Below are 15111 nucleotides of genomic sequence, written 5' to 3'. Positions count from 1 at the left end.
AAAATAAAAAAACGATTATCTCGTTCGAGCAAAATTTGGTTTGACCAATCAAATCAGAGATGACAATAATGGCCTAAAACCCCGCGACACTTGTTATGGTTTAAACTCTTATATTAAAGGCTTAGAAAATACAGAACGGTAGGTTTTTTAAGAATATTTAAAATGACATAATTTACACAACTACTACAGAAATGAAATGCAATGTTCAAATACTGTACCTATGTGGCCACGCGAAGAAACTGTACAAATATGTGTAAAAAGGGGGCATTGTTTACGTTTTTGTTCAGTAGGTTCGGATTGTTATGCTGTACAACTATATTGAAATTATGTACTAACAATTTTCAATTGGGTCTGCTTGTTTTTAAATTCACGAATTAAAGTAGGTAGATTTAGATTTATTTGTTGCTATATTCTAGTATCACAAAAGGCGCTCTGGTATGACACAAGACGAGTATACAACTTACAAACAAAAACAAATATGCTGTCTAGAGTTTATAGTATAGTAGCTGCAAAACGTAGCTCTAACTATTTTTTTTTTATTTTGTTAACGTTCTAGATCGCAAAATAAAAAAAAAAGATCAAGTGCTACGATTTCGCAGCTAATAGTATAGTATTTCAGACATGTACACGTTTGTGTAAAATTTGGTTTATGTCTGATACTTATTTGCCATTTTTCCTTAGGAATTGAAACTTGAGTTCTACTCCTTAAAAAACTGACTATGCACCTTCACTATTAAAAAAAAAAAAAAAAAACCAACACAACACTTAATGTCTTTTGAAACTGAAAGACAAGTTTGACTTGTCATAAAACCAGCACTAGCAAACCGATATCCTACAAAAACAATTGTAATAAATAATTAGTGACCCTACCCACTTCCGATAATCCCAGGGTTCCCCATGACCTCTTTTTGCATGGCGCTGCGCCAAGTGTTTATTTAGTGTGCACCATGTATTCAGATCTGCTTGATGCATTGGCAATCAGCACTGTATTTCTTAAGGCTAAAAACCACTAATTCCACTTTCCATAGGCTTCTATGCTAATTTCACAATATTCAATGGCTTCTCTGGACTTTACCTTAACTTTAACCTGCAGAGGACTATATATCAGCATGATTCTACATATGTCAGCTCACAATCCTCAGAATGGCATTTGGGGTTAGCAGACTTGCAGTGCAGTACTGGTCACCGGAAGTGAAGGGTCTATAAATAGCATGGGAAATCCGAGTGTTTTCAAAAGATAGGGGTATATTTAAAAATCATTATGGAGATTAGGCTTCACATCACAAGAAGCAAAATGCACCTATAAAATGTAGAGAAATGTTTTTCCTTTCAGAAACTGTTTAAATTTTTTAAATAAGATGAGAACTTTTTTCACAGCACTATGAGGAACAGGGGTAATTTCTGCGTAGGACTATTTTTGCGTACGTTCCAAATGCTCATTGGTTGAATTGGTGGTCTGTAACCTAAATACTCTTGCTTATTAATCACCTATACCTATCATAAATCAATATGATTGGCGTGTGTGTTTATTCCAACGGTAATACAATGTTTTGATTGTTAATTTCAGGGGGTTGATGAGCCGGGGAGTGAAACGTGTGTGTAAACTAATCTCGGATCTCTGGTCAAATTGGCAATTATCAACGTCGGCTAAATCAGTAAGATTCAGATAAGTTGAATGATTTCTACTGTTTTATTTCAATGAATAAAATTTGTCAACTTTTCATTTAATAACATATAGGAAGTATCAAGAGTTGAATTCGATTTGACAGAGGTCCATGTGATCAGAGAGGAAGGAAGACCATCTTCAATTTATACGTCTTAACGATATCGGCATTTATCGAACACAGAAAAGCAATCCAATTTGATTCAGTCCCTATATCCATCCCAATCTTTCTAGAAAGGGTGATGGATCGACTCCCAAAAACTTTTAAGAGATTGCACTTTAATGACTTTAATGACATAGATTGGGACAAAAATGACATATAACTGTCTAAGTTATTGTGATAAAATTATGAAGAACTTGTTAAATGGTATCAACAAAATGACCACACCTGCCAATAAATTTAACTTCTCTAGAGCTGTGGACCTATGGCCAAGCCTGAGGAAGAGAAAACTTGACCTTGGGATGATTGAGTTAGACAATACAGACTGGAAGATTTACCATTGTTGATTGTTCATTTTTATGCTTGTGCTAATAAATATGTCTCATTCAACCTTATCACACTTTCTTTGGCAATTTATTTTCTGTGTGAAAGGACACATTCCACGATGAAAAATTTGTCCAACTGGAGAGTGAGCCGTGTGTTCATTTTGATCCCTGAAAGCAGATTTTTTTTTGGTTTCTTCTCCAGACCTGATTCAGAAATTACAATAGAAAACAATAATGGTTGTGCACTTGTAGCTGCAGCCATGAGACAACTGAAAGCCATAACTTTAGAGCCTGTCTAGGCTGTTGATATTTTATTCAGACTTACCAACCTTATTTTATTCAAAGAGGTGACCAGATCCACACACATTTTTTTATTTGACTCTAGAAATTCTTTGGTAAGATTGCTAGGTACTGCAAAATTTCCACATCACATCTGCAAAAACTTCAGTAGATTTTTATTGAAATAAATATAAAACATCTGCCGATTGTTGTATGTAGAATCACATTTAGGATAATTAATTGCTGTACAACCTGTTGAATGACTTTGTCAAAATAATAATGAGTATGTTATTTTTTTAGAATTGATGCCCTTTCCACAATGGCTGACATTAAGATCCAGGCTGTATCAACTCCATCAAAAATTACAGATTACTTTCCTCCTAGTCCAAAACCTTCACAGGATTCTGGTTTGTATATGTGAAAACATTTATTAGTTAAGATTTTAAGAAATAATGTTCGAGAATTTACTTTCTATTACAACTAGCATTGGTTTCTGCCCCTACAGACTCCAATGAAATATATAGAAGACACAAATAAAGACCGCTATTGTTCCTTCTCTTTATAAATGACATGCCAGGGAACATAACATCAACAGCGAGACTTTTTGTAGATGACTGCCTCTTATACCAGAACGTGAAAAACATGGAGGATGCACAACGACTGCAACACGATCTTGACACTCTGCAAAGATTGGAATGCACCTGGCTGATTGAATTTAATCCTGACAAATGTAAGGTCATAAATATCACCAACAAGAGGTCATATGTACATTTCGACTACAACATCCATGGCAATGTTCATACTCATGTACCACATGCCGAATACTAGGGACTTACATTCAGCACAAATCTGACTTAGAATTAACACATAGACAACATAACAAAGAAAGCCAATTTCAAATGTGGTTTCCTGCGACAAAACATCAGCAGTTGTTGCTAGCAAGTCAAAGCCTAGTGTTATACTACATTAGTGAGACCAAATGTAGAATATGCTGCCACTGTATGGGACCCTCACACAAAACAGAACATCAACAAACTGGAACAAAAGCAGAAAAGAGCAGCACGTTTTGTGAATGGGGACTACTCAACCTACAATAGTGTCAGTAAGATGATGTCTAACCTCAAATAGCCATCATTACAACCTAGACGACAAAACATGAAAGCCATAATGATGTACAGGACTGCCTACCATCTGATTGCAATTCCATTGCAACGATATCTCACACCAGTCATTACCACCACAACCAGAGGCCACTGAATGAGGTTCATCATACCCCACTCAAGATTCAAGACACATCAGTATGCCTTCTTCCCTCAGCCATCAGGATATGGAATGCCTTGCCAGACACACTATTTGTTGCACCCACACTAGAGGCATTCAGAGTGGGAATCCTGACAGCCGAGTAGATGAACTTGGATTTTAATTGTATATACAGATTCTTTTAAATGTACAGTCCTTTATCACTGTGTGTAAATAGTGTACATAGCCAAGTTTGACAATACTCAGACATCTGATGGATGAACTTCATATGAAGAAGAAGTAATATACTGTAAATTTTGCTGTTCACCAAACATTTAATAAATTGAACTTGTGGCTATTGACTGCTGCACTTTTTATATGAATTTTATTAGGATTGATGGATCTGATACTGATATATTCTTTTTATTTTTTTTTTTCAGATGCAAAAGCTAATGAAAAATCAAACAATGAAAGTAAATCCACTAAAATTGATTTATCCAATTCATCCTTGTTATTGACCCCAGAGCCATCACCTGCTAAAGATAAAGATGATGACAAGAAAGACAAAATAGACAAATCTGAAACTGACAGCAATTCAAGTACTGAACAACCTAAGTGTAAACAGGTATAAAAATATAGATAGAGTTTCCTGTAAAAACAAGACTTCAATAAAAATGAAAAGTCAATGACATTTTGAGTTTAAAACGTAAGGTCTATTCATTAAATATCATTTTTCATTTATGTATTAGGATGGAAGGTCTTAACCCCAGATGATTCCAGTTTTAAGGCCCCTTTACGGTTATGTCTAACAAATTTGGAGCTCTCTTTGTTATGAATACTTTTCATTACATTTCACATGAAAATCAGGTTATACAGTTGTAGTATGGTGAATGTTGGTCAGGTATGCATGCGTGGAATTTATTTTTATACCCCACACAACAAAGTTGCAAAGGTTATAATGTTTTTGACCCGTCAGTCCATCTTCACTTTTACAGACTTTTTTTCTAAATGTTTGCAGATATTGACATGATTTTTGGTATATACACTACTATCAAACAAAATTTTAATTTCTCCACTCTTCACAGTGGAGTCATTCATGTCCTCCGCTGTGACTCCTCCAAAGTAGAAACCAGGATAAAATTGTCAAATTTCAATAGTTCTCAATATTTTTTTCTACCCTTTACAGAAATGTTATTAAACTACTAGAACCATAAAATATATCTTGGCATAAAGACAGGAGAAGTTAGTTACAGACAATTTTGGAAATGGTGACTCCACTCAAAATATCTCCACTGTGGAGGGTGGAGAAATTAAAATTTTTGTTGACAGTAGTATATAAGTCCACCATGATAAGTTACAGGTCAAGAGTAACTTTTGTTCCACTCTGTTGATTTTTAGTGAAATTATGGGCCTTGAACGTAGAAAAATTCACAGAAATAACAGTTTTCCAGACTTTTTTTCTAAATGTTTTCAGATATTGAAATGATTTTTGATATGTAAGTTCATCATGATAAGTTACAGGTCAAGTTTAAGTTTTGTTCTGCTCCGATGATTTTTACCAAAATTACGCGCCTTGAACTTAACAAAATTCACAAAAATAAGTTCTCCGGACTTCTTTCTAAAGGCTTGCAGATATTGTCATGATTTTTGGTATTTAAATTCACCTTGATAAGTTCCTGAACAAGGCTGTAGTTGGTTCTGCTCCAATGATTTTTACCAAAATTACAGGCCTTGAACTTAGCTAAATTCACAGAAATAATTGTTTTCTGTCTTTTACTTCTAAACGCTTGCAGATTTTGACATAAAATTTGGTATATAAATTCACCACGATAAGCTATAGGTCAATGTACGTTTTGTTCCACTACAATTATATTTGCTTTGGATTGAATAAAACTGAAAGAAATCACAGTCTGGAGTTTTAAACTACCATTCTGAGTAACAGAAATCTAAACAGGTCTAAAGCCTTAAAAACACTCTTATTCCTTTTTTTACATGTAGTCCTCTTACAAAAAAATTTACTTTTGTATTTAAAATGGGTCGCATGGGGTATGTGAGTGTGCTCACTAAGGTTCTTTAATTGTGACACCTTTCTTAGCAACTACTAATTGCAGCCTCTTGATATTTTGTAGCCAGCATCAGGTACAGGCCCCATATAGTGGGATCATACCTGTTAACCCCCCATATAGTGGGATAATACCTGTTAACCTAGTCAAACCTAATTGTTGGAGATCTCCTGCAGTCTATCAAAAAATTGTTATATTATAAATTAAATAAAACAGGATTTTTTCAAAACCATAGATACATGAAATATACAAATGAATGAAAAAAATAAAGTATACATGTATTCACAGAAGTGTTGCTTGGTATGGCATAAAATAGATTTTGCCCTGTTCCAGTGTTCATCACTGGCATGTTAATGAATCTGGTTTTGATGGACCTGCTTCCATCTTTAAAAATGTGAATTACACAGGCAAATGTGCCACACTTGAGAATTATATGGTTTGCATCATATGATTATTATATGAATCGAGCACCATATGATAATAATATGTTTCAGTTAACATACGATAATCGCATGGTTATCATATTATAATCACATGTTTTTCACAAACATATGATTATCATATGTTTTCAAGCCCATATTATCATATGAGAATCATATGACTACCACATGATAAATATCATATGATTTTCATATTATTACCATAGGATTTGTGCGCCATATGATTATCATATGTGGCACATTTGGCTGTGTAGAGTAGCAAAGAACTTTTTGGCACCCCTACCATTGCTTCATCACAAAATACTGAGTGGTTTCTGTTTACAGTTACCAATCACTGTATGTTTGTAGTCTCAAGACTTGATATGATAACCTGCTTTGTGATTTGGATGCATTTAGTCCTTTTACATTTAAATTTCTCTGCAATTTTATTGTCAGGGAATCTTTTTTGTTTTTTTTTTTTTGCAAGGTCAAAAAATGGTCAGCCACATGGAACGGCAAGTTATGTTTGGCAACAAAGTTCGTAAAATCTTGACATAAATAATATCCATTCTAAATTGTTAATCATGCTATTTGTCGATACGAACAAAGATAATTCTGGAGAGACTCATATGTTGATCAGCTGTTCCAAGCATATTGATGATGAAGTGCTTTCGCAACCCATGCTGTTGTTGACAAACAAAAATGGCGGACAAAAATTGACAAAATTTGATCAATTCAATTAGGGGAGGTTTTTACAGGAGTAATTCTTGAAACCAGGAGATACACAGCCAAATGTGCCACATATGATAATCATATGGTTCTCGAATCATATGGTAATCATATGAAAATCATATGATATTTATCATGTGGTAGTCATATGATAATATCGGCTTGAAAACATACGATAATCCTATGTTTGTGAAAAACATGTAATAATCATATGATAACTATGCGATTATCGTATGTTAACTGAAAGATATTATTATCATATGGTGCTCGATTCATATGATAATCATATGATGCCAACCATATGATTCTCATGTGGCACATTTGCATGTGTAGATGCCTCCCGCACTGGAGACTTATTTTTTTGGCGGGTCAAAAGGTAAATTACGGGAGACTTCTGCAGAAAAAGGGAGGGTTAGCACCTATGTGGTGTTAATCACTGATTTCAGGCTTTTCAGACATCTACTTTCTGTTTAAGAATAATCAAGGGAACCAAGGTTATAGCGGTAATCAAAAGAATGTACTCCAGGGTAAGCATCCACTGCTTTTCTAGAAACACTGACGAGTTGCTCTTAAAAAGTCAAGTCCAGGGTAGATGATAGAGGAAAGGAAAACTATGACACAAAAAAATTCGGGCCATTTCTATTTTTGACCTAGTTTTATTAAGACAAATTTAAGAATTTACAAAAGATAAAGCACACAACATAATCCAATGTGTCATTTGCTTTTTCAGGTTCTTCTAGAGAAATATGAAGACAAAGAGAAAAATGTGGAGCAGTCCAAAGGGAAGGGAAAGAAAAATACCAAGTCTGAAACAGAAACACAGAACAAAAAGAAACCCAACAGAAAAAAGTTTGTACATAAAAGTCATTAATATCATTTATGCAAGATTTTTTTCGAGTTTTGAGTATGTCAAACATTTATTGGCCTTCACATTGTATTTTTTTACTGTTCCAATGTAGTTTAAACAGATAGTACCAGTATAGCTGAAATACAGTGATAAAACTATACATTGGTAATGTTCAAGTTATCTCTCAGTTCAAGAAAAACAAATTGAATGTAAAAGGTGGTGTTTTATGGTTGGCATAATTCCAGTTATCAATTTTTTTTGTGTGTGTTTCAAGATTAATTATATTTTGCTGTTAACTTTGTTTTAGGAAGACCCCTGAGCAGAGTCTACACAACAGTCTGTTGACTGATTTTTATCCTGTCAGGAGAAGTAATAGAAGATGTAAATCTGATATTGAGGTAATTTGCAAAAAAATATTTTATTAAAAAAATGATACTTCCAGTGATTTTAATAGCATATACCCCTCATTATTCCATTGTGTTTTATTGAACTATTTTGCAGTCTCTTGTCACTGATGATCATGTCACAATTGACCTGGCGATTGACAGGTATTCAAAGATAAAAGACAATATGTTCAGGAAGATGATAAAAAAATGCATTATTTTTTTTAATTGGTATAGTATATGTAAATAAGTGATTTAACATTGGTTCATGTACTATCTTTGATAATATCATTTTTATAGGGTACTCTCATCTGATGATACAAAAGAATTGAAATAGAATTGTTTATCAAAAGTAATTACACTAATTATGTGGTATCTGCCAAATCGAATTGTTGTTAATGTAATTAGCATTTATCAATTAATATATTCCATTTTCCATGTAAAATAAGGCAATTAGATTGAGTGCATTTTGATTTTTCCACATGTCAACTTACTTTGTTCAACATGATGTCACATTCTCTCACTTTTATTAACTTAACTACCCATTACCTTTGCCTTTCACACCTGTGCAAACAAATAGGAAACATATTGGTTCCTTTTCATAGGTTATGATGTTTTTAAGTTAAGAAAGTCATAGTCACATACAATGATGGAATGTTATTAGTTACATACAATGATGGAATGTTATTAGTCACATACAATGATGGAATGTGCTTGCAATAAGAGATCAAGACTCAATAGGAGAACAATAAACTATTTTATAATGGACAGTGAGGGTCTGGTGGGAGAGGCTGTCATTGAGTCAGAACTTTTTGTGCTGATGGTGAATTTAGTTTTATATCTTGTAACTGTTGTAGGAAGATTCTTTTAGTTAGATAAAAAAAAAAGTTGTTTTAAGTGACCTTTTTGTATGCTGAGTTAAATGTAATTTCAGAAGTATTTTTTTTGGCTTGAAAAAGTTTGTAAGATGACTTTAAAGTAATCTCTGGGTAAAGAAACATGATATTATTTTAGTGAAAACTTTTCTATTAGCTAATTGATTATTTAAATCTTTAACCCATTAAGACATTATGTGCCTTTTTTACAGAAAGAGAAACAGAATGAAATAGAGGACAATATACTCAACAAAAGAGAAGATGGACTAAAGGTAAAACATCATAATTATAGTGTCCTATAGTGTCCATAGGACTGAAGGTAATACATCATGTTGATAGTGTCCTACAGTGTACATAGGACTGAAGGTAGCACATCATGTTCATAGTGTCCTACAGTGTACATAGGACTGAAGGTAGCACATCATGTTCATAGTGTCCTACAGTGTACATAGGACTGAAGGTAATACATCATGTTGACAGTGTCCTACAGTGTACATAGGACTGAAGGTAATACATCATGTTCATAGTGTCCTACAGTGTGCATAGGACTGAAGGTAATACATCATGTTTACAGTGTCCTACAGTGTACATAGGACTGAAGGTAATACATCATGTTCATAGTGTCCTACAGTGTGCATAGGACTGAAGGTAATACATCATGTTTACAGTGTACATAGGACTGAAGGTAGCACATCATGTTCATAGTGTCTTACAGTGTACATAGGACTGAAGGTAGCACATGTTTAAAGTGTCCTACAGTGTACATAGTACTGAACGTAGCACATGTTTATAGTGTCCTACAGTGTACATAGGACTGAAGGTAGCACATGTTTATAGTGTCCTACAGGCTACAGTGTCCATAGGACTGAAGGTAAAACATCATGTTTATAGTGTCCTGCAGTGTACATAGAGTTAGAGGCAACAGGTGTTGCAACTGATACTACAGGTAAAGCTATCACTGTACCAATAATTTTTGTACATGCCGTACCTGAAAGTTACACTAAAATTGAGTATTAGGTTTTCAATTTCAGAAAAATAAATTTCAGTGTAAAATCAGTCCTAAGTTTTGATGTCATTAGAAAAATACATTGTATTGATGTGACATCGTAACTTCTGACTAAGTTTTGAACTTAGGGATATAATTTTTTTTTTGTGAAATTGAGCAAAGGTTTTTACACAGGATGCTTACTGACTCCGTATCCAAAAATGATATAATTCAGATGCTATGGCTCTGAATCCCTGTAGTACTGCTTATAGCTGCCTTGCTTGCTTAACCATAAAATCGTAATTTTTTTTTCAAGATATAAATTAATAAGAATATCTGTTAAATATTTCCTTTTCTTTTTTTATGCCTCTGCAACGATAAGTTGGGGGGCATATTGTTTTACCCCTGTCCGTAATTCCGTCCATCTATAATTCTGTCCGTAATTCTGTCCATCCCATAAGTTTTCCACACTTTTTTTGAAAATCCTTGAAGATATTGAACTGATTTTTTGTATGTGAGTCTTTCATAATTAGTTACAGATTGAGTTAAAGTTTCGTTCCACTACGCTGAGTTTTACCAAAATTATGGGCCCAGGATTTAAAAAATTCCATAGAAATAATAGTTTTTTGCACTTTTTTTGTAAACCCTTGAAGATATTGAACTGTTTTTTTTTTTTTGGTATGTGAGTCTGTCATGATTAATAACAAATCGAATATAAGTTTCATTCTTCTACGCTGAGTTTTACCAAAATAATGGGCCCTGCACTTTAAAAATTGTATTGAAATAATAGTTTTTCACTTTTTTTTGTAAATGCTTGAAGATGTTTGTTTGGTTTTTGGTATGTGAGTCTGTCATGATTAGTTACAGATTGAGTTTAAGTTTCGTTCAGCTATGCTGAGTTTTACATGCAGGGGCATCATTTGTGTCTCACAGACACAATAACACATCTGACAAAGTCCTTTCTACAATTATGAGTTATGATATAGCTGTATGAAGGTTAAATGCGGGGACATCACTTTATCTAGTTTATTATAAATATTGTAAAACAATTTAGTACTGTACAAGAAAAACCAAAACACTAAAAAAAGTTCCTTGATTACATTGCTAACAATTTAGCTAATTAAGTATTTATTTGCACGTGACAAGGTCTTGAAGAACAGCTCTTTAAAGGTAGAAAGATGGTTTTAGGAAATTTATTAGAATTCCTGTATTTTAGAACCAAGCTAGTTGATAATTTTAGCAATTCTGAATTACTGGACTCTGTAACTTGTTAATTAAGCAGGGTTTGAGACTCACTTTTATTGCTATTTAGCCCTCGGGACTTTCTGATAAATTAGCTAGTCCTCAAAATTATTTTGTGGTTCTTCCTGTTGGACTAATAAATTTATTGAAATTCATTTAGGTAGTCCAAAGGTTTACCAATTAAAACTTCATGGTAGTCCTCCCTAAAATTAGGTAGGCACAGGAATACCGGACCACTGTTAGTGACCAACCCTGGATTGAGTCTTTGCATTGAATTTTACTTTTATGAGCATTGAACAGAGAGAAACAGATTTATTCATTGCATTGCGTAATATCTTAATTTAAAAGGATTGAAACTGTAACTGCTTGCACAAAAGCACACCACTTTATTTCTTTCCTAGTTTACTATTCATGTTCAATGTACTTTATTTAGTTGAAGTTTTGAAAGTCAGCAACATTTGTTACAGGTGGTAGAGATTGAGAATAAAGGCCGTGGTGTAGTTGCCAGTAAAAACTTTTATCGGGGAGACTTTGTAGTGGAATATGCTGGTGATCTGATTGATATGAAAACTGCAAAGAAGAAAGAAGCTGATTACGGAAAAGATCCTGAAATTGGGTGCTACATGTACTACTTCACACATAAAAGTATCAACTATTGGTATGATCAGTTCCATTTTACTGGCAATCTTATTGTTAGATCTAAATGCACTAATTGTTTCATTCAGTCAGTGCATTTACAAAATATTGCTAGACACTTTATAGCAACAAAATTTGAATACTGCAAAGTTCCATCATGTTACATCATTTTACATGCTTTAAAAACGATTTCAACTTGTAGTGTTGCAGTGTCGTGGGTGGGGGGGGGGCACCTCTTTGATGAATTCGAGATATCGTATGGCTGGTGTAAAATTAACATCTGGCCATAGTTACCCATAAACAGTATATTTTTTAAATACTTGTTTTATTTTTACAAAATGCAAATTACAGTTGATTTACATTTCCACCATGTAGGGGAAGTATGCTTGCCTCAGGTACATGTGGTTGTTTCCATTTCCAGCTGAGTCACACCAAAGACTTTTAACTTGGTCGTGACTGTTTCTTAGCCAAATTTGTAATATTTCAGGTACAGAGTAATGAATGGTTGGTTGGTTGGTTGTTAATATATGTTTGATAAAATGTTCTCAACCAGAAATGCATTAAATTCTACTGTTAACAAATAAAAATAAAAAAAAGACTGAAATAAACTTTTATTTCCACTGAAATTCAAGTATATGTATACTGTATGTTCAGTCTACCATTTAGTTTCAACATATTATAAGTATCTTGTGGATTCATCATTCATTTTTATAGTGTGGATGCTACTGCAGAAAGTGGAAGACTAGGCCGTCTCATCAACCACAGTAGAACCAAAAATAACTGCCAGATGAAATTAACAGAAATTAATGACCGACCCTACCTCATGCTCGTAGCCTCAAGAGACATTGATATAGGTGAAGAACTCCTGTATGACTATGGTGATCGTAATAAAGAATCAATGTCATCACATCCATGGCTGAAATCGTGATCTTTGTAAAAGTTTTAGCTGTTTTAAATTTTAATGAATTGTTTTATAACTTTAAAGGGTTGTTCTGAATAATTGATTATGTTCACTGTATTGTGTTTAATCATGTTATAAAATTAGCCGTATTTTTATTCATTTGTGATGCCGCATTTTAAAAGTATTTATCCAGTTTTGGATTTTTAAAAAATGGTTAAAGTTCATTTAAGGAGTCACTCCAATGACTGAGATACTGATTATCTTGTAGCAATTTTACTCATGTGTATAAATTGATGTACTTGAAATTTGTGAGATGAGAGTGTGTTTTGAAAACAGCATTAAATCATTAGTAGGCATAAGGCTAAAAACTTCATAAGATTTTAAGCTTTCAACATGTTAAAATATTTGGAAAATTAGATAGATTTTTTTTCTTGTTTATATTGTTATAACCTGTGTCAATGGAGCAATCCTTTTGCTGATCAGTGTAATCCAAAAATGGACAACAAACCATCATTGTCTGCATGAAAGATAGATCAAATCTTAAGGAAATTTCTTTTGGGTGATTTCATAAAAACATTTTTTGTTCAGTATTGGTATATAGTGGTATATAGTTTGGAAAATAATTGTGATTTGATATTGTAAATAATGATATTTTTTTAAAGGAATGTAATGAATATATATGAATGTATTCTTGTATAAAGATTCAAACGTAAGTGCTTGAATAAAGGTTAAATCATTTGGTAGGGGCTATTGTCCTGAGTAGGTAGGAAGAATACAAACAAAAATTGTATTATTTTAGGCCTTGATTTATTTTAAAATGTTTCCACATATATTGAATGGGTTTAAACATTTAATTATCATCATAGATCTTAGTGTACATTTGTTGTAGTTGTAAAAAGGGAGAAAAATATGTTGAGAGAGAGAGTGTGAGGATTATACTGGAGAGAAAGTGGACTAAGTTGGAGAGAGAGAGAGAAGTTGATTATATTTGGGAGAAAGGATGTATTTTGTTGGAGAAAGAGAGACAAAGAGAAAGTACTTGATATTGATGGGTAGGAAAATCAAAATTTCATCATTAAATAATTACCATATAGAGATGTGAATATTGTCAGGAGTTACTGTACAAGTACTTTAATTCGTGGATATCAATTTTTGTGGATTATGGAAGGAACGTAAGTTCATGGATTTTTGACATAGTGGTTTTGAGGTTTTCTATATACACATCGATAGAAATTTTCTTTTCGTTGGCAACCAAATTTTGTGGTTTGGCCTACCCACGAAAACCATGAAAATTGTTACCTCATGAAAAATAGTACATTCACAGTAGTTTGATCTCATTTAAGGTGCATGTTGTATTATTCATTAAGTAAATAGGCGTGAATAGCATTCACAATGTATTGTAATTATGTATGCTAGTGTTGTAGATTAAATTGAATTCCCTAGTTCTGAAGTCTCCTTTTCATTTAATCAGTGGTTTTGCTAGAAAATTATAATAGAGGGGTTCAATCTAAAGAAAGGGCTTGACCATATTTACAAGGGCTTGCTGAGTGCATTTTCAGTGAAGATCTGATTAAGTACCATTCCACGTAAGAATTAAGCAATGTGTGGCAGATCATTTTCTTTAATTTGCTCTTTTGCCGCAATACATTTGGAAAACAAGGGAAAAACGATACAAGTTTATCTTGAAGCATATGTGATGTAGATGTTTTCAGTGTGTTTATGTCAGGAAAAAGTCTGTGAAATTCTCAAAACTATTCTCCTCTGACACTACTTGATCGATGGGAACCAAAATTGGTATGAATGTTCTTTGGGGTATTCTGCATAAAACTGATGTGTGGATTTTTGATTGCAAAAAACATGGCTGCTGTTACTAAAAGTAGAACATAGGGGTCAGACAGATTTTTTTTGCATGTATCTCCAAAACTGTTAGGTTGACAAATTCTGACAGTGGTAAAAGTGTTCCGCATGGTGAGATCTATTTTTGGTCCAATTTTTGTTTTAATCTTTTGAGCCATGTTGAAGTAATTGCCCTTTTCAACATTTTTTGGCTATTTTTAATGTTATTTCTTCAAAAAAAATATTCTCCTCTGACACTACTTGACCAATTGGAACCAAACTTGGTATGAATGTTCCTTGGGATATCCTGCATGTGGGGTTTTTTGATCCATCAAAAAACTGCTATTACTAAAAATAGAACAAAGGGGTGAGTCAGAAGTTTTTCTCATATATCTCCAAAGCCCCCTTATGGTTAGCCAAAAATCTTTAAGTTGCTGAAATGATCTATATCATAAGGCCCACGAAAGTCCTCAACTAGTCAAAGTTGTTTGACGACCCGTTGTAAGAATATTTGCCCTTGAAAGATGA

The 15111-nt window shown here is 33.4% G+C and overlaps 1 protein-coding gene across 2 annotated transcripts; it reads left to right on the top strand.

Annotated features, from left to right (window-relative positions):
* Positions 1-43: 43 nt before the first annotated feature.
* LOC148606066 (N-lysine methyltransferase KMT5A-A-like) lies at positions 44-14193 on the top strand. 2 transcript variants are annotated; one of them, XM_088545244.1, is made up of 9 exons: positions 44-138; positions 1568-1655; positions 2729-2835; positions 4108-4292; positions 7609-7727; positions 8033-8123; positions 9196-9255; positions 11678-11868; positions 12561-14193. In XM_088545244.1, exons 3-9 carry the CDS (start codon positions 2748-2750, stop codon positions 12772-12774), a joined length of 948 nt encoding a protein of 315 aa, XP_088401370.1. In that variant the 5' UTR covers positions 44-138; positions 1568-1655; positions 2729-2747; the 3' UTR covers positions 12775-14193. The 2 variants fall into 2 exon arrangements, with proteins under 2 accessions (XP_088401370.1, XP_088401371.1); XM_088545245.1 differs by lacking the exon at positions 44-138 and adding an exon at positions 289-379 and having other exon boundaries at positions 12561-12926.
* Positions 14194-15111: the final 918 nt, after the last annotated feature.

This window comes from Perna viridis, chromosome 9, assembly GCF_037379345.1.
Source record: "Perna viridis isolate PV_CMFRI_1.1 ecotype Kerala chromosome 9, ASM3737934v1, whole genome shotgun sequence".
Taxonomy (NCBI): Eukaryota; Metazoa; Mollusca; class Bivalvia; order Mytilida; family Mytilidae; genus Perna; species Perna viridis.
Note: the sequence above shows the minus strand (reverse complement) of the source record. Positions and strands in the feature narration are given on the sequence as shown.